The sequence below is a fragment of the Hippocampus comes genome, unplaced genomic scaffold (genome assembly GCF_001891065.2).
Source record: "Hippocampus comes isolate QL1 unplaced genomic scaffold, H_comes_QL1_v1.1 scaffold44, whole genome shotgun sequence".
Taxonomy (NCBI): Eukaryota; Metazoa; Chordata; class Actinopteri; order Syngnathiformes; family Syngnathidae; genus Hippocampus; species Hippocampus comes.
In genome coordinates this window covers 153,492-180,173 of record NW_017805546.1, presented here as the reverse complement: position 1 = coordinate 180,173, position 26,682 = coordinate 153,492, and the positions used below count along the sequence as shown (strand labels likewise).

Below are 26,682 nucleotides of genomic sequence, written 5' to 3'. Positions count from 1 at the left end.
GATGGAAGCAAGAATTTTAATCACGCAAACACACAAAGTTGTAACAGTAGGGATGCTAACATAAGGACACTGATGAAAAGCTACTAGAGGAAGGACGCTAACATAATGAGAACGCTAAAGGATGCTGATAACGGGTTTCTGAGGTAAGGGCACTAAACCAAGAATGCCCATATGAGGAAGCTAAAGATTGCAACTTCAAAATGTTGATGTTACCGTGAAGCGGTTAAAATAGGGATAATAAAAGGATTGTTATATAATGCTACATTAAGGGAGATGACATAGGGAAGTAATAGGAAAAACAATACATTATGTCATCTTCGCATCTCTCTTAAAGCGGTCATGTTTCTATGTTCAGAGAATAGCTTCCAGGCACAGCACATGTGAATCTGATGACATCAGTTTGTGTGTGTGTGCGAGGGGGCGCGCGCGTAAATGACAGGGCAGTTTGTGTCTCTGCGTGCATGCTTGTTAAAATTCCGTGGTAGCTGCCTTGTAACAACGTGCTAATGTATGCTAAAATAAGCATACTAAAGTAGAGGTGCGACTGCTAATGTAAGGGTGTTGAGTAATGGCTCTCACTTGAGGGTGCTAAAGTTAGCACATTGCTTAAACTAAGACATTGACAAAAGGGTGCTAAAGTACAAATGTTTACTAAGGATGTGTATGCAAAGACACTAGAATAAGTATGCTCAATGGCTCTGAAATAAGGATGCTAAAGTAAGGACTTAAAAATAAATATGTGATGTTATGGGTGCTAAGGTAAGGACGAAGTAACAACACGAACATCAAGAAGCTCATATACACTTGCTTAAGTACAAACACTGATAACGTAAGAGGATACCCATATAAAGATGCTAAGTTAAGGAAACTTGAATAAACACACTAACATACGAGTGCTGATGGAACGTTTAAGTAAGGGCACTACTTCGAGCATACTAAAATTTGGACACTACCAAATCATTTTAAAAAGGGAACTCGCATAGGTATACTAAAATTAGGTTGCTAACAAATCATGCTAAAATAAAAGTAAGGAACAATAGTGCCAACGTAAGGACGCTAAAATTATAGTAAGCCAAGCAGCAGTTTCAAATCAAGCAGGTTGAGTGACTGAAAGGGAGGGTGAAAAAAAAATCAGGTAGCTCAATAGGGATTATAGCTACTGCATATGTGTGTGTGTGTGTGTGTGTGTGTGTGTCTGTGCGCGCGCGCGCACGCGTCTTGACTATTCACACATACGTTCCACAAGAGTGACATCATCTGTTACCACCCAACCCCCAATTCTACCACAACCCCCCAACTAACATACACGCACGCACACACAAATGCCTTAGTAAACACAACCCCAGAAAAAACAAATTTGATGACATCACCACAGATGTGACGAGACTTAGTTACTGCAATAGCATCATTCAGTGAGCACCCATATTTCGCTCACCCAGAAGAAACACTTCCAAAAGGATGCTAATATAAGAAAGGTTAAGTACAACACTGACATAAGGGTGCTAAAGGATGCTAAAGTCAGCATGCTAACATACGACTGTTAATGTAAAGATGCCACAGTAAGGAGACTGAAAAATACAAATATCAGGTAGCTAAAGAAGTAAAGCCAAGTTAAGAAGCCAATATCAGGAATCTATCAGACAACAAAGGTATCCTAAAATATGGACACAAACATAATATGCTAAAGGATGTTAGAGTAAGGTTTTTATTAATAAAGGACGCTAACTGGAGTGCTAAAAGTTAAGGTTCATAATGTAAAGATCCTGAGAAGATGTAAACTTGAAGACGTTAAAAGTCAGGATACGAACATAAGATTGCTAATTCAAAGGCAGATGAAACTTTGGGATGACAAAGTAAGGATGCTAATATACGCATGCTAATGAGACTAACTTGAGGATGTTAAAATAGCGTGGTTTGATCAAGGTTTTCAGATGTCAAGTTATTGGTCTCAGCTGGAAAACATCAGATTTTTTTTTTTTTGTTATTGTCACAAAATGACTAAAGAAACCTGATGGACCAACATATTGACAAATGAATCAGCGGTATCTTAATTTTAGATGACACAATGTTACGTTTTATCTGTGCGTTGTGGGATAAAAAAAGACAGTAAAATTTGGCCTCCCAGAATGCCATTTTTTCTTTTTCCTCTTTTCTTAATGCATTGCAGAGGTATTAGATGGGTACTCTGTATCGGTAGATACTCAAAAACAAGTGTCGCTCAATCGGGTGCAACAAAAGGTGCTCAGGAAATCCCTATTTAACAGTAAGGACACAAGGTAACATGCTAAAGTAGGGATTCTAAGATGAGGATGACAAAGTAAGGTGCCAAATATACGGTTGCCAAGGTTAGGAGCAACAATAAGGAACCCAATTTAGGATGCTATGGTAAAAATGCCAATTTGTAGATTGTAAAACAGAGACATTAACACAAGGACGCTACAATTGCGACACAAACATGAGGCCATCATGGCCGCTTGCCAGAGACCTGATGTCACAATCAAACTGACTATTCATGCTAAACCACGGTGCTAATTAACTTCTAAGGACATCAAAAGTTATAAAACGGAAGAGGATACACGTCTATGTCCTCAAACCACAAATGAGTCCTTTCATTATCAAAGCACACCAATTTGTCGCTTTAAGCTAACACGCAGCCAGGAGGAAACAACAGTCTCGCTCTCGACACTCACTCAACTCAACGCGAGCACAGCATTTGTGTGTAGTTTCTCGTGAACTTTGGACAGTCACACCTGAAAGTGTTCGACGTGTTACCCAATCAGTGTGGTAACAACAGCGATGACTAAAATCGCCAAGACGGCGAACCTGTACAGCAACAACACACACACAAAAAAAGGCAGAAGCGAGTTTGTCTTGAATGAAAGCCTGAATGCGTATATGTGATTGTCACCACACATTGTTGAAACAACATGTGTTGTGTTTATACTTTCAACAAGCAGGCCACGTGAAAGCCAATGCCATTTGGCAAAAAAAAAATAAAAATAAAAAATCATAATTTGATCAATAATGGCAAAGACAAAACCCACTGAATTTTATTTTGAAAATCTTTTGAATTCACCGTTATTAGTATTTAAATGATGGGCGCTTGTTGTCGTTCAAAAGGTTCGAGCTGTTTCTAAGAGAACAAAATTCTTCGCGTCATTTTTTTCTCCACACTTTTAATTCCAAAATGTCTTCACTGTTATGTGTCCCAAATGAAATGTCATGATTGGCAACTTGCAACATGTATTCCGAGGATGCAAATAAAATTGTTGGCTGGAGGATTTTTATGCCACTGAAAGGATATTATATTTTATATTGTTTCAATACACGAGAGGGATGTGAGACCTGAAGGGCCAGGATGAGGCAGCCATTTCGCATTCACACAATAGCAGATAAGGGCACAGAAGATTGGTTACATTCGAGCACAATCTTAAGGTCAGTATCCCGTGACCATTTGAGGGAAATTATGGAATGTCATAAATCCAGTTATCACCTAGAAAGCAACAAAAGTCAGCGTCGCGGGCTCACTAAGATGATGTGCTAAAAGTCCAGCAGGAAGTGAAGTAAACTTTGGTGCTTTTATGATTTACACCGCTAACATCGGTTCATTTGGCCGCACAAAGTCCGTCCTGAATCAGGGATGCTAACTGACATGCTAACAAAGATCAACTTTACAATCGCAATGACCCCATTCCACATCTTACACTATGTGGAAGGAAAATAAACTACCCTATCAAGGACTTTGTTTCGGCATGTTGCCATGATAACTGGAGGCAATGTGCCACTCTGACCTAGAATGATATCTGAGTGTGTGTGTGTGTGTGTGTGTGTGTGTGTGGGGGGGGGGGGGGGAAATCGCTGTGTGTTCAAAATGCTACAAAGCCTGCTTGAAGTGCTAAAATAACAATTTTAACATAAGTGCGCTGACAAAAATGTGCTAACGTGTGGCTGCTTACATAAGGATGCTTGCCTAATGATGCTAATATAAAAATTAGTGATTGAGTGACAGGTCTTTTTCAGGGCAGATAGAGAAACTGATTAGTAGCAATCAAGGGGGCCGCTAACCGATAGATGAAGTTAATATTTATTTGATGTAAATTGGTTAAAAGGTCTTTTTCAGGGCCGATACAGAAAAACATTAGTAGCAGTCAAGGGGGGGCGCTAACCGATAGTTGAAGCTGATATTCATTTGCAGTAAATGGATTAAAATCTTTTTCTGCACAGACACCATCTCGTCTCCGTTTTGGCTCCGAAAGCGGGAATTTTGCAGCTCGCATTCTTCCCTTCGTTCCGTGTCAAGAATGCTGCTTATTAAACACAACTTTTGTGATGTCAATTATTGCTATTATTACCAGCATTGTAAAAAAAAAAGTGTGCACACCTAAGTCAAATAATTCTACCATGATGCAACACATCCGTTTGCAGGAGTGCATGACAACACCCTTTTTCACACTCACGCGCAACCCACAGTGATTTCGCAAAGCCGCACCAGAGTGACAAAGTCTCTCTGATGTCGTTCCAACAGCAAGAAACGTTTTCCTCCCCCTCCTTTAAAAGTGTTCAGTTGCAAAAAGTTGCAGCGCACATGAACGCAACACAAACACACACACAGTCAATGGGCCAGACTACAAATACATTGGACCCATTCAATGTTGTCCCGGAAAGATAACGCGTTTTATAAGATGTAAGAACCCAATAAATCCATCGGTGATCCCAACAACAGTCGCAGCCATCAAATGGTGGTCAACACCTGCTACAGGGAGGGCTTGTCACAAGAAGCACATTTTTTTTCACCCTTTGCTTCTCGTTTGTAATGGCCAATGACTTAACGCACTGAAATGAACCCTGTGCTCTGCTGTCAAAATAATCGCTTGAGGGCTTGGAAAAGTCGCTAAACAAAGCAACCAAATCGCTCAATCTGCAACACTGACTGTGCTTTTGAAAAGTAACTCCTCTCTGTTCGCAGCCATGTTGTTAGAGCCAGCAGTGCAGGTCAGAGAGGTTTCAAGCCCCTAAAAATAATCTTTTAAAAAAACAAATTCATCTAGAAAAGTATGGCTCGCCCAGTCCTACCACTTTGATAACTAACAAAGAAAAGACGATTCTTTATGACAAGAAGACAAGCTTTGTTGTTTAAAAAGTGATTATTGTCATTCCACACACCAACACGCTGTACTTTTGTCGAGCCCTTTGGTTTCCCAATTACAAAAGTCACAATGGGTACCAAAAAGTGGTACAACTCGCACAAATGTTAATTGTCGTGTGCAAAATGTACGATTAACTGCTAGATCAGCATGATATTAAAAAAAGGAATTATAGTTTTTGGATCCACTTTAGAACAAAAATGACAACAATTACGAAAAATAGGAGCGACTTTTCCAATCGCAACAAATCAGAACGGCTTTCTCGTACCACAAAACTCCAAAATTCCTCTCAAGTTCCCTCGGGGCACGATTTGACCACACGTGTTAACTATTTGTGTGTGTTGAGGGAAATCACACATTTGCAAGATCCAACAGTCATTTTTTTCAGTCTCTCATGAAAATTTAGTCATAACATGCTCTTTCATTCAATACAAACCAAAATATTAATTTACTGAAGCTGAGGTCTCATTTTTCACGCCCACCCGAAGATCTCCCATGCCAAACTCCGTTCATAAATGTGCTACTGTGAAAGCATTGAAATCGCCTCTTGTGCGCAGGTTTAAAGTGTCAGTTTTCATAAAATCAGCAATGTCTTGCATCTATTTTAAGAAGATGTGTTCGCTTTGTACATGTCACTAATCGAGTTGCTCCAAAAATCCAGAGACCGCAGAAAAAAAAGCGTTGCAAATAGGATCCCGTTCTATGATCTGGTCGCAAACGTCATATTTCATTTTACAAAGCGCGGTGGTGTATTCCAAGTTTGCCGAATCAAAGCCCCAAATCAGCTGCTTCGAAAGACTTCCAGAACAACCACCGAGTGATTTAACTAATTCGAATAAAACGAGTATGAATGAAAACCAGCTTGGTTGTCAATGGGAATCGGTGGTGGGGGGCGGGGGGTCGAAAGGCGGCTCCACCGAGGCAAACATGCGGAGAGGTGGACCGAACACAGCAAGCGAGCGTGGACGGGCTACCGGAGGCTCTCCCGGGCAGAGTTTCGGGAAAGCCTCCCCGCCCCCGCGAGAACCTTCTGGAGAGTTCCGCCACGCAGAATGAACTCACCGATGGAGACGAGCTTGATGTTCTGGTTGTCCAGGAACTCCAGCGCCACCGAGACGTTCTCCAACTTCATCTGCCTGAAGTTGGGCCTGGGGTGACAGCGGCGATGCATCTTCTGTCGGCTCAGCACCTCCAGCAGGGCGATGAGCCGCAGGCCGTCGCCCAGGTCCAGCTGCAGGTCCACGATTCGCTTGTTGACGCATTTGAGGTGCTCGTTGATCCAGCGCGTAAAGGTGTTCTGCTGGATCTTCTTCCACGGCGCGTCCTCCGCCAGGTCCTTCTCCGTGGTGGGCATCTTGCTTCGCGCCGAGGACACACTGGGCACACTGGCTGGTTAAGCGGGCCGCTGCGCGGTGCTGCTCCCTCCGCTAAAGGACGCCTCGACGCGGTCTGAACTTTCCTTTTGGATCCAAGCCGGAGTGACTGGCTTGGCCGGGTGCGTTCAGGCGTCGTTTCCAAAAGTTGGAATTTGCGCGACTTCAGCTGTTAGTTCGAGTCATCGAGTTCGTTTGGGTTGGGACAACGCGCTGATTTTGGAGCGTTTGTTGGTAGATGGTTAAAAGGCGTCACGGGACTTGCAAGCCACGGCAACGCTCTGTGACGAATTCCCACACGTTTGGCTCAACGGCTTTGAGCCACTGATTGACTCGGTGGCGTTGTGTCCCATTTCGGTATGATACAATGAAGGCAACACCACTTTGGATGACGTTAAGGCTTGCGGGCAAAGATCGTCTATTTATAAGGTACAGTAACACTATTTTTAAATGTTTCTATGCATTTTGTCTCACACAGGACCGTGGAAAACTGAAACATCATACTAAAGTTTAAGGATTTGCCGTGACGTCATAATCTTTTTTTTTTGACTGGTTGCAATCCAAAAATTACTTTTGTGAAACATTTGGATAGCATTTATAGAATTCAGGCGGGACTAACAATGTTATATCAATCACATCACATTTATAAATCAATTTTAATTTTACAAATCATTCAATTGGCATTTTAAATTGAGCAAATATTACTTTTAGGGTTTAGGGTTAGGACTTAGGGTTCATTTATAAAACTATTTAAAAAGGGCCATCTCATTATTATTATTTCCTGAATTCACAGAGTTCTTATCGCTTAACACCAATATTTATAAATTAATTTTCAACGTGCATATAATTACCAATGATCAAATGTGAATGACTTTTTAAACATCAAACATTTCTTAAATTCATTCAAACATAAAATTAACTTGATTCTTTATTTCACTGCCTTTGACTTGCAGTTTTAATTCATAGTCTTTGCATTTCATTTTGTCAGCCATCGTCAACAAATTGCTTCTAATGGACCTTGCCGTTTGTTTAGTGACTTTCAAGTCAATCTTGCGATTTCATGTCACACACAAAACACGCGTGATCACTGTCTGGCTGTCTCTAAAACCCGTCAAAGACAGATGGGTTTTGTGACCTCAGCTAGTACCAGCGCCCCTGCAGGTTCGGCCTCGTGTTTTTATGGCTTGCTCATCTCTCATTAAATGAATCAGGTGTGCTTGTTTGATTGTTCCTCATTGACGGTGATGTTTCCCACAGATGTTTTGGACTCTGAACACAACCTGAGAGAGTGATTGATTAGGCCAAATTGTCAAAATGAATCATGACACAGTTGTGGTGGGTCAGCTTGCTACAACTTTATTCCAAACATTTTCTCTGCATATCTCATATATATCTATAGATATATATACACATACATACATACATACACACACACCTCAACAGCACATCTACACCACTCCCCCCGCCCCCATCCACGTGGTTAACATCTTTAACAAAATAGTCTAGTAGCACGTCATTCAATAGCATTTTTATTTATTTTACAATTTTTCTCTCGCTCTCCCCGCGTACTGTAGTGTTTCCCGCGATAACTGTTCCTTTATGTTCTTCGTTTCCAACACGGATGTGACGAGACGCTACACAAACAGTGACACACGGCGCTGCACAACCCCCACGTGTGCGCACACACATAAATGCATGCAATTAAAAAAAAAAAATGTCAGGTAAGTGGCCGCGCTCACGCTATGGTGCTACGGCTTAAGGTCCTTTTGTTGATATGAAAATTGGCGCTGGGATTTTGGAGACAAGTACACATGACGTATAAACAACAATGTCAATTTGACAAAATGGACAGGAAGTTGAAAGTTGACGTGACCTTGGAAAAAGAGGTGAGGAAGTGGCTGATACGAAGCTGTTGTGAAAAAGAGATGATGTACATGAATTCATCAGGAAATTGAAAAAGTTCATGTGAAGATGGCCGAGATGACCTGAAGAATGTTGATCAACTTTTAACAAGTACGTTAACAAATTTAACATGCTGTTTTCCGAAAGCTGACAAATGATAAAGTGGACATGAACTTCAAAAGTCGAAAAGATGACGTGAAGATGACAAAAGTTGCCCAAGTTAACATGAAGTTGTCAAGAAGCTGACAAACTTGGCAAAAAAAAAACAAAAAACAAAGGCGTCAAAGTCATCAAGAATTTGAGAATCATTGATGATAAAATGACAAACTTAATAGAATCTTGATCGAATCTGTCAGACAAACTTGACATGAAAGATGTTGACAAACGTGAGCGTAAACTAACAAAAGTTGACAAAGTTGAGGTCTGCTTCATTCACATTATCTTGGTGAGAAATTGGCGTGAAGTTGACAATGAATTGACAAACTTGATAGGAAATTGGCCGGGGGATGGACATGAATTGACAAAAAAAAAAAGTCAATTTGACGGGATGCGAACAGAAGTTGACTGGGAGTGCGCAGGAAGTCAACGAAGGTGACAGGAAGTCAACAAAGGCGTCAGGCAGGCCAATGAGCATGGAGTTGACGTATGAGTCAACATGAATTTATCAAGTTTGCGAGTAGGTTGTGAAACCTGACAGTAAGTTAGGGGGAAAAAAAGAGAAAAATTTAAACTCAGCATTAAGCTAACATGGTTGACAAACTTGGCAATCGAAAAACCTGACGAAAAATTTCAGAACGTTGACATAAGGTGACAAAAAACGGTGACCATCAAGCTCACGTTGGAAAAAGGTGACCGAAAATTGACAAAGTGGACGCATGCTTGACACCAATTCCATTTTTTTAATTTGGCAGCAAGTCCCATCAACTAAAAAAAGTTGACGGTAATGTATCAAAAGTTGACCGGAGTTGACAGAGAAGTTGACAAAAGTGAATGTGAAGTAAATGTGAAATTAATCACATTGACAAAGACGACAAGAATTATTATTTTTTTTTAACTTGCTATTGAAGATGTGAAAATGGACACAAATGGCACAGCGCTGACGCACGGGCAATCGTGTGTGTGTTTGTGTGTGCGCGCGCACGCATGTGGGGTTGTGTGCACATACACACAAAATTCGGTGTTAAGTTACATTAGAAGAGGCACTTTGACCCCCCTTTTTGTGTGCCCTCAAAGTTAACATAAAAAATACTTTTTTTTAACCATATTTAATCATTTGGTTTCAAGTTTCAAAACCTCTCCCCTGCTCCCTCCAAAAGAAAATCAACGGAGAAAGCAAAAAGAATTAAAAAAACAAAAAAAACAAAATGGCGACCATTTTAGCCGCCGTTAACCATGGCCAACTTCGAGAGGAGCCGAGCTTCCACAAAAGAACTCAAGCGAGGTCAAACGTGACAACCAATCACCAATGGATACATTCTGCACATTTTTCTTGCTTTTTGAGGGGAAAAATTTGGTGTTGTTCAAATGACGTTAGTCACCAAAATTCAGCGTCTCAAAACGCAGTTTTTTTTTTCCTGATTGAATGTGAAATATGAGGACGTTTTTACGAATATCGGGCAAGAGTTTGGTGGCTGAAAATTAAAACGTGGGAGAAAAAAAATATTGAAAAGAACCCCCGCCCCCCAAAAAAATTATCTTTTTCCTGCTTTTATCAGAAACAGGTCTTTTTGGTGGTGTTTTTGTGAGAACATTTGCAATTGTGTTGGAACCAAAAATCATGCATCAGACAAAACTTTTTTTGGGGGGGGTGGATTTGTTCAAAATGTTGCAGGGTCCCTCAAAAAATGAACAATATACACATTTTGTGCATTTCTGGAAACCAACTTTTTTGGGTGGTTTTCTGATAACATGTTTATATACAAAACACTGAGCAAATTTTAGGGATTTCAACACTTAAAAAAAAACAAAAAACAAAACAAAACAAAAAAACAACAAACTGTTCCGTGTAATCAGACAGGGTACGAAAACGCAAACTCCAAAAAGTCATGGACGAACGGCAAAAGAGAAAATTGTGACCCCTAGCAGATTTTTTGTGCGTGTGTGTGGAAGCTCGGTTCGCTCGCCAGAAATTTGACCAAAACAATGGAGGAGGAAAAAAACAAAAAACACAACACAGCTGAGAGAGAGCACAAATGATTAATAACGACAAAAACAACAAAAATAATAAACTAAACTTCCCGCCGCTCGACAAAATAAGTCTGTGAGAAACCACAACCTTTGATATTCCCTCTACAATTATGTACAATTTGACTTTATACAAGTGAAGCAGTGGTGCACTGTTCAAACAACGCCCATACATGTTTGTGAGTGTGAATGTGTGTGCGCACGCTTTTCTGTAGGATTGTGTAGTATCATCATTAACCTCCCACCTTGATCACAGGACATTGTCTGGCTCACACAAGAAACCCCCCCCCCCCCAAATAAACCGCGTGCGTGTGTGCATGCGTGCGTGCGCGTGACACCGAGCGCTTTAGGCCGAGCTGCTCTTGGAGAGGTTGGGGTAGATGATGGCTGCCGTCACGGCGACCATCACTGCGATGACCGGCATCCAGGGGCTCCAGCCGCCCTGTGCGGAGAGACAAAACACGCACACACACGCACATGCAGATGCGTAAACACACAGTGACACAGACACAAATGACCAGACGCACGCACACACACACACACACACGCACGCGCGCACACACACACACACACACACACACACACACACACACACACACACACACACACACACACAGAGGCAGACGCGTACACATATGCGTAAACACGGTGACAGACACATGACCAGACACACACACACACACACACACACACACACACACACACACACACACAAAGAAATTGAGGTTAGCAGGTTGCTTGTGGTGTCCGTTTTGCCCAACTCGGATAGAAGGAGGGAAAGAAAAGTGTGGAGTTGAACATTGAAAGACCCTCAAAGAGCTCCAGTTTGTCTTTGTTTTCTGCTTCCAATTGTACTTGCGGGCGCATTAGTTGAAGGGTGCCGTTTGGGCGAACAAAAGCGGTCACATGAGTCATATTTAATGATGGCCATCTTGTCAGGTTGAGTCACGTCTGATGACTCATCCTGATGATGTCACCGCGTCGCGGGTGAACAAGCGTGCCGTGGTGAGAAACCGCCGACACACCTTACCAAATTATGACCTGAGAAAATCCAGACGAATTAATGCCGCGCCTTTCTCAAATGTCACAGAAGCCAGCGGGCCTTTGTCGATTCGAGGATTTTTTTATTTCTTGTACTAATGCCACCAAGTTTGTTGTTTTTTTTCTTCATGGATGATTGCAAAACGGATTAGATTTGATTCCTATGTAGAGGCAACTTTTTTCCTTGGAATAGAATGAAAATCGAGACTTTATTCTTGTAAAACGACAACCCCTTTTCGTTTGTCAAACGACATTCTTTAAAACATTGCACCTTCGACCTTTAAAACGGGAGATCATTTTTCATTTCTTATCAAACGAAAGTAGATTTTCTCTTTGAGTGACAACACAATCTGTGCACCTCGAGGGTCTGCGTGCATATGAGAATAGAAAGGGTTTTCAAAAGGCAGAAACAATCAAGCGAATTGGAAAAAAAATAAAGCCAAGCGGAGACATGAGACAGGCGCATGCGTGAGAAAAAAAAAAAAAAGAAGCCGAGGGAAACGTTGAGACGGTCGAGCGGCAAAATGGAACTCTGCTCTTTAAAATGACAAATGCATCGCGAAAAGCAAGACGACCACGGGAGCACCTTTTGGGGGCGCCGGCTTTCAGGAGCAGAGTTCCGAGTGTGCGATCCGTTCAAGAACACACACACACAGACGTGCGCGCGGTGTCAGGATGAAGAAAGAATGGAAAGAAAATGTCCTGTTGGGACTTCAGGGCCAAACATGACGATTGTCAAAACATCCAAAATAGATCGCAGCTGTCGTGAGAGGAGAGTTGAAAAAGTGGATGTTTCAAATGTGTGCCCCTGAATGCCACAAACCTCGGAACATTTTCACATCCCAACGAAAGAGATGAACCAAGTTTATCACCCCTTTCACACTGCAAAACCGTAAAAGTGGGCTTTCCCCCCCACCCCCACCTTTTTCATCCTTATGTAAAAGTGACACTGACGCGGAATGGAGGGACAAAGTCGACCCGGGAATTTTCTGCCAGCTGGGAGTACGTGTCAGAGGCGGGAGTGCACCTTTGTGTAGGGACTCGTGTTGAACCCCTTTTGCATCAAAAGCAACTGTCCCAACAAGACGCTGATGTCGCCTAATTCCGATGCTGTGTAAAAGCGCATAAGGCTGCGACTTGATCCCATTTCGCTGGGTTCTGTATAAAAACATTTGACACCAGATCTCTGGTTGAAAGAGCATAGAAAGAAAGAGTAGCTCCTTTCATACAGAGAGCCTGCAAAATTGACCCAAACGTGCAGACATTTTCGTAGATCGAAATTTTGCAGGGTTTCTGTGAAGTGTCAAATGCTTGAGAATGTGAAAGAGAGAGAGAGAGAGACGAGGCCTTAAATCTGATGCACGAATTTGCAGGACCTCCGTGTGAAAATAGGCTCCTCCCTCTCTTGCTCCAGATTTAGACTTTTACACAAAGATTCTGCAAAACTGTGTGGCTGTAGTGGCAATTGGTCCACTTGGCTTTTCACACAGACCCCAGCAAAATGGGATATGACCACAACACAGCAACCCACCATCAGGTTTTGATGTAAAATAGTCGTTGGGCATTTGCTTACAACGAAATGGCGCAATTAAGCTCCACCCCCACCCGCCTTTGCATTTGCGTGAACGGAGGTGCCGTCCCGCCTCTGTTGCGGCTTTGATACTCCCTCAGGTGACGGAAAATTGGCAGGAAGACGTGATCCAACCAACCCGTGTCAGCAACCTGCAAAAGAGGCGGGGTGAAAAATCTGCCTTTAAAAAAAAGGAGTGCTGGAAGTGAGACAGACGGCGGCGTTGGGGAGACGGACACACATGTCGTCGGCGTGTACCTTTCTACCACAACTGGCCGAAACACCAGTAGAGCAGAGCCAGGACAAGACCCATGAATAGGGGGGGGGTCAAGGGGTTCAAGGGGAGGAGAGGGATAAGAAGTAATCAGCCAGCAAATCAAAACAAACATGGGAGGACGCAGTAGCGGTGGTGAGGGAGGGGGGCAGAAAAAAGGATTGGGGGAGGGGGTGCAAAGCAATGTCTGTCAATCATGACAACACGACTTCCTCCACAAAACTCATCACCCCACTGTTGAAGGCTTCGGGACCAAAGAGGGAAATTTTGCAAACGTCCAGTCACTGTCAAGCTGGCCAGCTATCAATGCTAGCAACTAGCCTAAAATATGTGGGACAGGTACGGAGAAGCATTTGTTGAAAGTTTTTCAGCGAAGTGTTATTTTAATGACATCAGCGCCACTTTCGAATGAGACGAAGACAATTGCGGCGAAGTCGGTGTCGAGTGGCTTTGTCTGACGCTACGCTTGACAGAGGCGCCATATCGCCCATATACCTGCTTCAGCATTCATGGACTCATCGATTCACAATCCAGCCCCTTTCAAAATCCAATTTTTTATTTTTGGAAAACCTATTAGCTATACAATAGAAACCTCAGTTTACCAACAATTCTGTTCAGGAAAAAAAATCTGAAAAGAAAAATGACCCCTCTGATTATATACCATTTCGCTTCAAGAAATTTTTTTGGGGGCACAAAATGGCTGCCACCTCCCAGAATGCGGCGCAGCTTTGACACGGGTGGTAACAGCAGTAACCCCAATCAACCTGGACATGCCGACCCAAAAGGGACAAGAAGACGCAGTGTGATTTCATCATCATAAAGTGTATATTCACCTCTCTATATGTTGCGCGGATTTTATTTTTTAGCTAAAAACCGTTTTGGTTTGTGAACCTGAAAAATGGTCATTCCTTACTTGAGGCTCCACTATACATTCCATTTTTTCAAGAATTCTTTCTTCAAAATAAAAGATCATTCTCAATGCAATTATTCTGGGCATCAACTTGATTATTCGCGGTCTGCACTGGTCTCTAATAATTCCCCTTCCAATAGCAGGGCTCCACTTTGCCCCCAATTGTGACTTTTCATCAAAACGACTTTCTTCAGCATTCTAAGGAGCTCAAATGCCCTTGGCGTGAGGGGGCTTTACAATGCCACCTGTTACTTTGCCATGTCCGCGGACGGAGACTTGCGGAAAATTGCCATATGGTAGTCATTTACAAATAAATGATGTCAGTGTGGGAGCCGTTTGTTTATTTGGCCGCATGATTGTGTTTATCCGAGCTAAACATCCTGATGTGGGGTCAGAAGAGGAGGAAGCTGAAGCAAGGGAGGGGTGGTGGGGTGGGGGGCGTCGAACTAGCGTCTGCTTTACTTCAGCCGAGGCGAGGCCGTGAGGCAGCAACACGTCACCTCGGCTGCCACGCTACTTATGATTGCCGTTTGCGTGTGTGTGTTTGTGTTGCTGCAATCGCTTGGCGGCGGCGGTCATGATTGTTGTTACGTGTGATTGGGTTCATGGTTTACGACGTCAGTGGTACCTCCAAATCTGCAAGTTCAAAACGCCGCCAAAAACGTTTCCGATTTAATGTTCACGTGAAGTAAGCGTATTGGTTTGTCTGCTTAGTTTGATGACATTTGTTGTATAGTTTTGCTCTTTTGCACTTTCACCTGATTTTATTCCACTTGGCTCGGTTTCTCTTGAGTTTTCAGCAAGTTGTCCAATTGTCTTTTTTTTTTTTTTTTTTTGCTGTACTTTGTCAGATTTTTATCTTTTTATTTCCCGGATTTGCAAATAAATTGGTAAATTTTTAAAAACACTATCATTCATATCAGTTTTTTTTTTTTTTTTTGCTTATCACATTTTCAAAGTGATTTGTTCTTATTTTGCCCAATTTTTCATGATTTATATGAGAGAGGGGGGGTAGGGGTTGGTCACGTTTTAGTCAGGTCATATTTGTCAGAGCCTGTTCTATCACGCAAAATTCAGTCCCTTCTTTGCCAAATTTGTCAAAGTCAGTTTTTGGTCAATTTTGGGATTAGGGGAGGGTTTTAGTTTGGGGGGTCAGATAAGGTAACACATTTTTTTGTGTAGCCAACTTTTTGGGTGTCTATCAGATTTTTTTTTTTTTTTTTTACATTTATTCAGTTTTCTTTTTTGGGGGGGGCATATTTTCATTTTAAGTGGGTTTTTTTCCTCCAGTTTTTCACTTTTTTTGCTTACATTTTTGTCAGTAACGATTTAGTGTTCAACGCTTTACTCTGGAGTTGCTAAAAGTCTTACGACGGACTGTTGAATCTATTATCCCACATATACATATATTATTAGACTGTACATTATGTATGATGTTTCCTAAAATTTAATAAGTCATAATCGCAAGGGATCGAATGTTGTATTGAAACGGCGTCCGACATCACCGAATGGACCGTGGACAACCTTCAGAGGTACCACTGTATGACCACTGGTGCGACACACAGACACAAAGACACAAACAAAGACACACACACACAACCCGATGTTTCTGCTGCAAATTAACAACATAAAAACAGCAGGGAAACATCAAGAAGCAAAACCAAAAAACAGCTGCGGATGATGGCTTTTCTTTCCCCATTTGCACCTGCGCAGCAGGTGTCCGTGTGCATGCGTGTGTGCGCTCACAGAGCTGTTCTTGTCCTGTAGCAGCTTCAGGTTGCTCCTGCACTGCTCCAGCTCCTGGTGTATGTTTGTCTTCTCCCGCTCCGTCCTCTCGTAGCGCTGACGGAGGTCCGACAACTGCGACTGCATGTCTTCGTACTGCGACACACACCCATGCCGGTTATCCTGTCGTAAACGTGTCCTGTCATTGTTGAGAATTGACAGCCGGTGTGTACCTCTTTCTGCAGAGAGTCCGTGCGGTCGTGGGCCTGGTCCAGCTGGTTCTTCAGCCGGCTCTCGTCCTGCAGTTGCCGGTTTTCCAAAGAACCCAGCTTGCCCTGCAAAAGCTCTTCCCGCTTCTCCAGGGACTCCAGACTGTTGCTGAGGACCAGACTCTGAGCCCTGGTGCTGCAGAGAGACACCAAAAGCAAAAAAAAAAAAAAGTCAATTTTAGTTCAATCAAGTTTTTTTACAAACCATATTTTTTGCGCGTTTATGTTGCTAAAAGTAGAACAGGGAACCAAAGGAACAACCAGGGAAAAAAAAACGTTTCATAGCTAAACACAAATGCAGTTCTTCATAAAATCCGACCAAAATACAAAAAAATAAAATAAAAAACATCTTGCATTAACAGCATATTTGCTTTCCGGGCGAATGTAAATACAATTTTAGGAGGGAGCGGGGTTTAAGTGTCATCAACTACTTGCAATTTTTGGGCTTTGTGTTGAGAGTTTTGCTCCCCTAACACTCGCAAATAGCGAGTGTTCAACTGTCGTCAAATGGACTTAGGTGAGTGAGTGTACCTGCACAGTTCGGCCTCCAGGCGGTGCAGTTTGTCTGTAAGAGTTGTCCTCTCCTCCCTCAGGCTGTCACAGTCCTGCTGCAAAGACGCACACCGCTGCTGCAGTGTCGCACATTCCACTAGGACGAAGCAAAGCAAGACACACTTGTTTAGCATGAGAAAATTGTCACGGCACCCCACCCAAACACGATACCCACATAATGTGAACACTAAATACCTTGAACTTGTGAGTGCGCCAACAAACTATTGTTCAGTTCTTTTGGGAAAATGTATTTGATATATACAAAAATATTTTTTTGTCTCTTTCGATTCACATATTCACTAAGTGTGTCCATCTGCGCGTGCTTTAATGGTTGGATGAATGGCAACAGGTGGATGCACAGGTTAATCGTGCACCTATTATGGCTTTCATTTGTTCTGTGACTGCGCCCAGAACTCAGCACTCAACAGATTTCCATTTTTTCACAGCACACTAACGTACCATGGCACAGAGGTTGGGAATGACTGGTTGATGGCGCTTCATTTCACGTTTTAACGCGTTTGACTGTCTCATACCTTGCAGCTGACTGGCGCTGCTGCGTTGCAGCTGCTGCTGCGCTAAATCTTCCTGCAGCCGGCTGATCTCCTCCTCGGACTTGGCGGCCGTGCTCCTCCAGCGCTCCAGCTCGCAGCGCACGCTGCCCAAGTCCTCCTGCAGGGCGGCGATGTCCCGCTCGCGCTCGGCCGTGGCCGCCTCCGCGGCGTGCCGCAGGACGAGGATCTGCGACCACCAGAACGACGCGCAAGGGGCGTGAATTCTTTTGTGAGGAGGCGTGACGAGCGCAGGGGTGCCTTACCTCCTCCTGGGCGGAGTAGAGATCCTCTCTGGTGCTACAAATGGTCTTCTCCCTCTGCTCTCTCAGAGCCTCCATGTCGGCCTGCAGCTTCCCAAGCTGAGCTATACGATGCACCAAACAAACAAAACAGTAGTTGAACCTCAAGTCCAGTTCTACGGAGAGCAACAGCAAACAAAGGAGGAAAGAAGAAGTAAACTGTAGAAGGAAACATTTCAGAGTTAGGAACCATGGAGGATTTTATTTTAGAATGTTTTTGCATTGCATTCCTAATATTTGTGTATTTTACATCAAATATTATTGTGTTTTTGGCAAATATTTTAATATGTCTAATATTTTGTTTTTTACACCTCATGTTTTGTATTTTTTCCTAATATTTGCTTATTTTTCATGTAATATTTTTACTATTATTTTCTATTTTGTCATGTTTGTCTCTCCCTAATACTTCATCTATTTATTTTCATGTTTTTTCATGCAACCTGTACTCTTAATATTCTTATTTTTCCCTCATAGAGTTAATGTTTTGTTAAATGTTTCATATTTTGTCCACAGAATATTTTTTTTCACACTTTTTATTCTTAATGTCTTTTTTCACAATTTTGTTGAATAGCTTGTATATTTTTTTCATGTTACCTTTTGTATTTTTGCCTATCTTATGTAATATTTTCACGTAACACACGTCATATTTTTACATTTTTCCACCAATAGTTTTAATGTTGACTCAAATGTTTGCATTTTTTTTCATTTTTCAACACTTGCCTGTATATTAAAAAATGTCTAATAATTTATACTATTTTGTAATTGTAATAGTTAGTTTGGCTATTCTATATATTAGCGTTTTTGACATAATGTACATTTTTCCCAGATGTTTACATTTTTTCCTTTTTTTTTTTTGTTTAATCAAATATTTACCAATGAACATCTTCATATTGGTCACTACAGGACATTTCCGTACCGTTTCATCTCTACTTGCATGACAGTAAATTGGGAATGGTTTGTAATTGCATTATTTCCCACAATGCTATTTCCACCTTAACAAGTTGTACTGTGCGTGAATACGAACTCTGCAGGTACTGGATCTGTTTAGTCGACTCCTCCGTCTGTTTCGAGTTATTCCTCCTCTCCTCCTCCAGCAGAGCTATACACACACACACACACGCACACGCACTCACACAAATCAATATTTTGAATTGGCTAGAATACAGATTCTGATGATTATAATTTATTTGTTCACCTTGAAGCTCCAGACATTTCTGTTTGCCGGTGTTGGATAATTCCTGGGCCTCCAGAAGCTCCCTGTGGAGGTGGTGGATGACCTGCTCCGTATCGCCGGGCTCCAAGCCGGCCCGAAGCAACTCGGCTACAGAAAACCCCCCAAAAGGATCAACCTAAATTTGACTTTACATTTCAACTAACTAGTACTATGGTGGAATACTATTATTACTTGAATAATATAAAATAGTGCATGTTGCCATTGCCACCTTTGAGCAGAGAGACTCTGTTGAGAGGTTCGTTGAGCTCCTGATCGTCCATGTTGCCATCTGTAACATAGGTTGCATTCATCATTTTTTCCACCCCACCAAAAAAAGGAAAAAAAAGTTAGCTTTTATTCGGAGGTAATAGACATTCAGTTCATTTCAATTTTCGATTTCAAATTCATGGTTCATAAATAATGCTGTCTTAAATTGAAAGAGGAAAAAACACCTCAAGAACTGAACAACAACTGATGACATCTATGTCGTGAAAATGAGGTTGCGGAATAGTATGACATGGATTGAGGTAGTTTGGCTGACCTGACGTGTCGTCACTGCTGCGGTCTTTGCTGGGGCTCAGCGTATCCGACATGTCTGACTCTTTGGCATCCATCTGGTTTCCTACGGACACAAACGCACACAAGCTTTAATTTACATCTTCCTGAGGCAGGTAGAAGAGCATTTGGTGGACAAGACCTCATAATTAGGGTTAATGTAGCAGTGAATGCCTATAAGTAAGGCTTTGCACTGATTGTGTGGTGCCAGCAAAGGATTCTCCAGAGTCAGCCTTTTACACTCTGTGTTGTCTGTCGGGCCCTTTGACACTGCCTGTAAATATTAGCATTTGTCCACCTTTTGGGTGGGTCAGCGTTCTGTTCTGAAATAGACTGACAAGAGTCCGTCACCGCCCAAAGATACCAAAATATGGCAATTTTTCAGGGTAATCAAAGTCAAAAATTATATTTAATTCCACCATTTACGTGCAATACGCTGAAATCATCTAACAATGTGATTTGGGGAACAACAATGTTTACTTTTGAGTCGGTCCGGGCTGGTCAGGATGTCGTCTCCTGCCGTCTGGTTGTTCTGCAGGTGGGCATCTAATAGACCCGCACACAAAACGGATGCCGTGTAGCAGCAATTGTGCAATTCCGAAAAACAATCCTTCCTCTTAAAAAAATTCTCACCATCAAAGTTGGCCAGTTTGTGGATGGACGAACTGACTGCTTCCTTCAGCTGCTTCACTGCTGCAGATACAACAGAAACAAAGTAAACAAGCAATCGTCGGTCGGTAAAGTTATCATCATCCATTGCTGCCATTTGTACGGGGAAGGCGGGGGGGTGTTTTCAGAGGGCAATCTGAATGCAAAGGCAATGGGCAACATCTCAAACTAAATAAAGGAAGTCTTTGGACTAAACCATAAGCAGAAAAGTATGTGAAGTATTCCAAGCATTCTGTTCACTTGTAAAATTGTATTTTTCTTCATTAGGTGGGCCAATAAAGTAACGGTTTCATACTTTTCAAGCACACAGGAGAATGGTGGAGAATAAAAATAAATACAATTCAAGATTTTTTTTATAGAATAACACCAGAAAAAAATGGCAGATAAGCATGCAAAGGAAATTCCCCACACACTAAATTAATCGTGGACATGCTATGAGGGCTTCCAATGCTGGTGAAGAATCCGAGTGGATGAGTCTGGGGGCAAAGAAGGGCCAAAGAAAGATGATGGAGGTGGTGGCCTCAAAAGAGGAAGAAGGATGATGGCGAAGAAGAGCGTATGAAGATGAAAAAGAGCGTGAAGACGTATTTGTACTCACGCGGACACTCGATCAACTGTTGGATTCGAGTGGTGTCTCCTCCACTGTTGTTAATGTGACAGTTGTCTGACAGAAACACAAGAGACTGGAGTTACTTCGGCCACTTGTCCGGTGCGTCTCCTCTCAAGACAGAAGCTTGCGCGAGCCCAAAGATGAGACAGCGGGCGACCACTTGGGAAGGACAAACACGCAAGCCGAGCGCCACAGAGAAGATCAGAGCGGAAAGATGTTGAAGTTCAAAATCGCGGGATGGGAACGGGAAGTGGATGGACCGAGCGCGGACAGAAAGACGGCTCAAGTGACAAAACCAAATACAAACTTATTTTCAAGGGAGCTCTTGTCATTTTGTCTAATTCTTTGCCCTCAAAATATTTTTTTTCGACAACTAGACTCTGATGTGGTCATTCCACAATGTTGTGTGCATCCACGATTATGTTCCAACATATTTCTTCCTCCCAGTCTGCCTCGCATCTTTTTGCATTTCTCCATAACAGACATTTTAAGCTGTTTTATAAACTCCGCTTTCAGGTACAATTTTTAAGATAGAGCCTTAAAATAGAAGTGTCATTTGTTCGGTGACCAGGCTCGCATCGGAAGATAATTCAACCATTTTGAGAAGGGAGCAACAAGTGGATCTGTACTGCAAGATTATCTTAATGTACAGTTGAAAAGAAGCAATCATCATAAAACCACCGCTACCATCCACATCTCCTCCAACTGCTCCATCGTCAGTGTCTGTATCTTCATCATCCTCGTCCTCCTCTTCCACGCGGATCTTAGGCGGCTCCGAGTTCGGCTGGTCCTCGACGGGCCGGTCCTCTGCGGGAGCCACCATTTCAGGGGAGGCTTTGTCTTCATCTGTCACGTGACCACATCACACAAACGACGATTTGCAGAGGGGCCCTTCACCACGTGGCGGCCAAGTGCGCAGTGTCGGTGTAGCGGGTCAGGCACCACGAGCATTTCCGTGAGCTGATTCAAACACCATACGCCACCCAAGAAGCATTTGAAAATCCACCCAGAAACTCCAGAAAGCGCAACCGCGTCACATAGAGAACCCGCGCACCCTTTCCTGTCATTCTTGAGGACAAATAAACCAATCCAGCTTGTCCCAAGTTGTGCCACTTGAACCGTGAAGAGCAGGAAGAACAAGAAGTCACGGATAGCATCACACAGATGAAGAAAGACAGACCAGCATGCAATCCGAAATGGAACTTGGCGCACGTGGGCGGTTGTCATGCAGGACGTGCGGGTGAGCAGAGGGGCCAGACAAATGACACATGGACTCACCCAGACTGTTGTTTTCCTTAACGCTTTTCTCCTGGAGCTGCTCTAAGCGCACTGTAGACAGCAACAGCAAGGGAAAGAGGCATTGACTCACTTAACCCGGAGCTGTTTGCGCATTCGGTGGCAGGGGCCTTTTCCTACCATACCTGTTTTGAACAGGATCTTTTTTTTTAACAGTCTAATACCCATGTTTTGTTTTTGGCTTATTGCTTGAGTGGGTTGTCCCCAAAAACGGGAGCAACGTCTTCATGAGGGTAGAGGTTTGACCCCACAGGGCAGAAATTCCAATCCTGAAAAACTCCCGGTAGATGGGTTTCAGCACTATTCTCGACATTAAAGAATCAGAAATCATCTTCAAGATTATCATTCAGATCTCTCAAACAAATGTGCACAGTCGTACATTTCCGACGGAAACTGTTAGCTTCAAAGCCCACCTCCTCACCGTTTTGCGTTCCGGTCAAAGTCATGCCTAATGTAAGAATTGCTTTGGCTCCATCATGTGGCATCTTGGAACCAAACCACTACGGTAGAACTGAAGTTTTCATGTGCCCCATGTGAAACTTGGTTTTCAACTTTTTTTCAGCCAAACTTTGGTCTCAGTTTTTGTATATTCAATCGGTTTACAAACAGTAAAAAAATGGTCCGTACCAAACTCACCTGCCTTTCCACATGACTCGGCCAATCTTTTCATGGAATTGAGTCCCCCTAAAAATAATTTCTGACGCATACGCAACTTTGAGTGTTTTCTTCTCACACCTGTGAACGTGTTGTCATCCCGCATTGCATCACGGACGTCTCGGCCATTCTCCGCTCTTTTGTTGACAATATGGCTGTACCATGTCTCTATATTTCCTTTCTATATTTCTGTTAACGTCATAATGGTTAGCCAAGTATCAGCATGGGGAGATGTTGGTGAAGAGGGGCTAGAGTGAAACACTTGCATGGTCGATAGCTGACCGGCTGAACGAGGCAATTCACTGCTTCGCTGCAGTACACACGTTTTACCAAGAGAGGGTGCAAACACACCATAACAGTCATGGGGATCAGATCTGTTTCATGAAAGTAAATGTGACGTATGTGTTGTGTGTTCATTTAACAATTTCATTGGTCATTTATATTAATTTCACATTGTTTCTGTATGTTAAACTACAGTTATTCTCTGTTAAAAAAAAATCTTCATATGTTTGGGTGTCAGGGGTTATTTCCTTGCTTTGGTTTTCATGTGATTTGGTTTTATTCAAACTTTTTGGAATGGATTAATCACCAAGGTACCACTGTGTGCTGAGATGAGGGGAGGAGCTTAATCTTGTCTGAACATAACCTTGTGAACAAGGAAAGAAAAAAAATGGCCTGTTGGGGATTTTTGTTATTCGTGGCAGGACTGGCCAAAGATTTCAAATATGTACTTTGGCTCATAAATTGTGGAGACACCCATCTAATTTTCCTTTTGAAGTGAGCGACTGACATAAATTAAGTTTTCTGCACGATGCTAATTTATCGGGACCCTCCTGTATATGGTAGATAATATCTCATTATTTTACCCCGCAAATGTGGTGACATAATTTTGAGGCAATGTGCGAGTACCCTGCAGGGCAGCGAGCCTCTCGTTGGTGAAGTCGTTGTCGGCCTGCAGCGCCTCGATGCGGGCCTGGAGAACCTGCTCCTTCTCCTCCATCTCCTCGATGCGCAGCTCCAGCTCCCTCTTCTCCGACGCCCCCCGCTGGGTCAGCTCCTCTTGGCGGCCCTCCGCTGCCTGCCGGAGGGAATTCACCTATTAGTCAATATTATTTCAAGAGCGTACCATCGGCAGATTTTAGAACAAAAAAGAAACTCTGAACTCTAAAATGCATGAGCAGCCAGTGGAGTGAGGCCAGAATAATCATGGGCTCCCTATTACGTGCTCCAGTTAAGAGGCAAGCAGGAGCATTTTGAAGCAACTGAGCCATTTCAGAGAGGACTGCATCAAGTCTGCTTTCATACCTGTGAAACCGTGAAGAGGCCTCACCTTGATTTTGTCAGTGAGCTCTTTGATCTCATTGACGGCAACGTTGTACTTATTGGCCAGCTCCCTCAGCTCCTCCTGGCCCCGCTCGGACATTTCCTTCAGGTGAGTGCACTCATCCTCCGTGTTGCTGAGCGAGCGCTGAAGGCCGGGGCAGTGAAAAACAACTTTAACGAGCTAGCTTTGTGACTATGTGCCGTTACCGAGCGGATTGCGGGTCGCACCTCCACCTCCGACAGCTTCCTGACCACCTCGATCTTTTCCTGCAGGACCCGCCGGAGAGACTCCTTGGCCGTGGTCTCGTAGTTGTGTTTATCCTCCTGCAGGGCCAGCAGCTCCTTACGAATGCCATCCTCCGTCTGGGACTGACAGCCGACGCCAAAAATACAATATAATCGTGTCCGCATGAGGTGACAATGTGGACACACCACTCGAGAGAGATCGAGAGAGAGAGAGAGAGAAAGTAAGAGAAAGAGATGGGAGAAAGTGGGAGCAAGAGTGTGTGAATGTAAGCGTGGATCACCTTAGAGTAGGCCTGCAGCTGACTGCCCATCACCTCTAGTCTGGACAACAGACGGTCTTCATCAATCAGAGCCTGACAAAGGAATAGTGTTTGGGTCCATCCATCTATGCTTCCATCCATCCATCCATCCACCTGAAGAGGTGTTTCCTACCTGCCAGCTGCTCTCTGAGGCCTCCTGAGTTGTGGAGAGCAGACGCTGCAGTGTGGCAAGCTTCTGCTCCAGCATCTGCTCTCGGTGTAAGGCCTCCTGTAGCAGAGACACAACCAGAATACCACCCTCTCAGTTCACAAAAATCACGTTAAATTCTAAGCGATTTGCGTATCTTCTGCATTCACTAAATCTGGTTTATAACTATTGTTATTATTCACGACAACAACATTGCCACTTCAAACGATCAAACTGAAAAAAATGCAATGTTGACTTGAGTAGAATATTCGTGAATATTACATTTCTTCTTTGTTTTTCTTTCAAGTTGGAAGAGATGAATGAAGCAGCTCATCGGCTTTGAGGTGTAAGATCAAGCCGTGACCGGTAGGTGTCGCTGTGTTACCTGTAAATACTGGGAGAGCTGGAACAGTTCCTGAGAATACATGCTGGGAGTGTTGGCTGCAACCTAGAAAACACACACACACAGATACTTTAACAATGAAATACATTTTCACTAGGATACATGCATTCCCAAATTGGAGATCCAATCATTCGTCATGGGGCCTTTGCACCACTTTATACTCAGGTCCTATTTAAACTCAATGTGGAAAATTTGAAGAAGAAAAAAAAAATTCCATCCTCACGATTTTGCTAACTTCATTAAATTATGGCCCTCAATAGTGTGAGTACTTGGATCCAGTAACAAAAGTGAAACAGTCTACTTAGAGATTGGGTCTCGCTGAGAGAGCCTAATGTCGCTTAATTATATTGGAGAAGTGGTTCAACTGTAGTTACACATGCTACATTCATTCCTCAGACTGAGGGAGGGTGGGGGGGGGGGGGTGTTGCTCCGATGGTTGGAAGACACAGAGCAGACGAGCTCAACACTTCATGGTAACTTTTACACCACTGCTGAGAGGACATGGACACGCTCACTCAACCCACTCATGGAAATATGTGGCGGGAGAGATTTGCAGCAATCCACACATTCCTCACATCAGCTGACCACTCCACACACTTTGTGTGTGTGTGTGTGTGTGTGTGTGTGTGTGTGTGTGTGTGTTTGCATCAGTGAGATGCACACACATACACAAGAGTGAGTGAGAGAAATCGCGGTCAAGTGTGTGGGCAGCACAACAGGACACATCAAGCACATTGCGTCCTTTACCTTGTCTACAGGCAGCGGCAGCGGAGCCTGGATGACACTGCAAAGACAAAGGAGCACACTTGGTGGAAACAGAATGGAGGAGAACACACGGAAATAATAATTTTGCCAGTCTTATTATTCTTGGCAAAAACATCTTTGGTTTTCTTGAGTGCTAAGAAAAGGGCATGTGCAGCATGTACTGTATGTGGACAGCGGAACCTCAAAGGTCAAGAGGTTCAGGAAAAGATAAGGTTTTTTTCATCATATATTCTAAAATGATAATCCATTCATATTCAAGTTTAATTCTTGGATTGAAAACTGTCTACATATTTTGTTCATTATTTATTTAAAAATAGGGCAGTGCATATTAATGAACATGTACATATAAATATGCCAAAATTAGCCAATGGCTACTTTCCATCTACACTCCCTGCATTGCTTGTTGAAAAATAGTGCAGTAAAAATACAGAGGTTTTCCCTCATATGATGAATCACTGTGATTAATAATCATCATCATAAATAATCTTGCAGTGCTGTGAAGGTGGCCGAAAAGCGGGTGAAGGTGATGATGAGGTAGAGTTAAGTCGGAGAGAAAAAGGTGACTCTGCGCAACACAAGAGGCGTCTGTTAATGTGTAACCCGCAGCTAACAACACCAGAAACAACTATGAGGAAATACAACAATCTGTTCTCTGGCTCACCTATGTTAAATTGGATTTCCGTTTTAATGCCAGTAGCGGTTGGATA

At 43.0% G+C, this 26,682-nt stretch overlaps 2 protein-coding genes across 10 annotated transcripts in view; both read right to left on the bottom strand.

Moving 5' to 3' along the window:
- Positions 1 to 6,885, bottom strand: part of flnba (filamin B a) — a 35,577-nt gene extending 28,692 nt beyond the window's left edge. For 2 of the 4 annotated variants that reach the window (XM_019879432.1, XM_019879433.1), the window contains exon 1: positions 6,207 to 6,885. In XM_019879432.1, the coding sequence (XP_019734991.1) occupies positions 6,207 to 6,498 (292 nt within the window). In that variant the 5' untranslated portion in view covers positions 6,499 to 6,885. The remainder of the gene's footprint in view (positions 1 to 6,206) is intronic. The other 2 variants (XM_019879430.1, XM_019879431.1) reach the window with 2 other exon arrangements.
- Positions 6,886 to 10,505: 3,620 nt separating this feature from the next.
- Positions 10,506 to 26,682, bottom strand: part of slmapa (sarcolemma associated protein a) — a 30,788-nt gene continuing 14,611 nt past the window's right edge. For 3 of the 6 annotated variants that reach the window (XM_019879406.1, XM_019879411.1, XM_019879412.1), the window contains 22 exons: positions 25,958 to 25,994; positions 25,193 to 25,255; positions 24,793 to 24,888; positions 24,642 to 24,713; positions 24,343 to 24,483; positions 24,122 to 24,259; positions 23,701 to 23,869; positions 22,120 to 22,170; positions 21,529 to 21,687; positions 20,830 to 20,895; positions 20,196 to 20,255; positions 20,043 to 20,108; positions 19,549 to 19,629; positions 19,237 to 19,296; positions 18,990 to 19,115; positions 18,819 to 18,893; positions 17,759 to 17,859; positions 17,478 to 17,682; positions 16,924 to 17,041; positions 16,357 to 16,528; positions 16,145 to 16,279; positions 10,506 to 11,045 (listed from right to left, as the gene is read on the bottom strand). In XM_019879406.1, coding sequence (XP_019734965.1) covers positions 10,950 to 11,045; positions 16,145 to 16,279; positions 16,357 to 16,528; positions 16,924 to 17,041; positions 17,478 to 17,682; positions 17,759 to 17,859; positions 18,819 to 18,893; positions 18,990 to 19,115; positions 19,237 to 19,296; positions 19,549 to 19,629; positions 20,043 to 20,108; positions 20,196 to 20,255; positions 20,830 to 20,895; positions 21,529 to 21,687; positions 22,120 to 22,170; positions 23,701 to 23,869; positions 24,122 to 24,259; positions 24,343 to 24,483; positions 24,642 to 24,713; positions 24,793 to 24,888; positions 25,193 to 25,255; positions 25,958 to 25,994 — 2,287 coding nt within the window. In that variant the 3' untranslated portion in view covers positions 10,506 to 10,949. The remainder of the gene's footprint in view (positions 11,046 to 16,144; positions 16,280 to 16,356; positions 16,529 to 16,923; positions 17,042 to 17,477; positions 17,683 to 17,758; positions 17,860 to 18,818; positions 18,894 to 18,989; positions 19,116 to 19,236; positions 19,297 to 19,548; positions 19,630 to 20,042; positions 20,109 to 20,195; positions 20,256 to 20,829; positions 20,896 to 21,528; positions 21,688 to 22,119; positions 22,171 to 23,700; positions 23,870 to 24,121; positions 24,260 to 24,342; positions 24,484 to 24,641; positions 24,714 to 24,792; positions 24,889 to 25,192; positions 25,256 to 25,957; positions 25,995 to 26,682) is intronic. The other 3 variants (XM_019879407.1, XM_019879409.1, XM_019879410.1) reach the window with 3 other exon arrangements.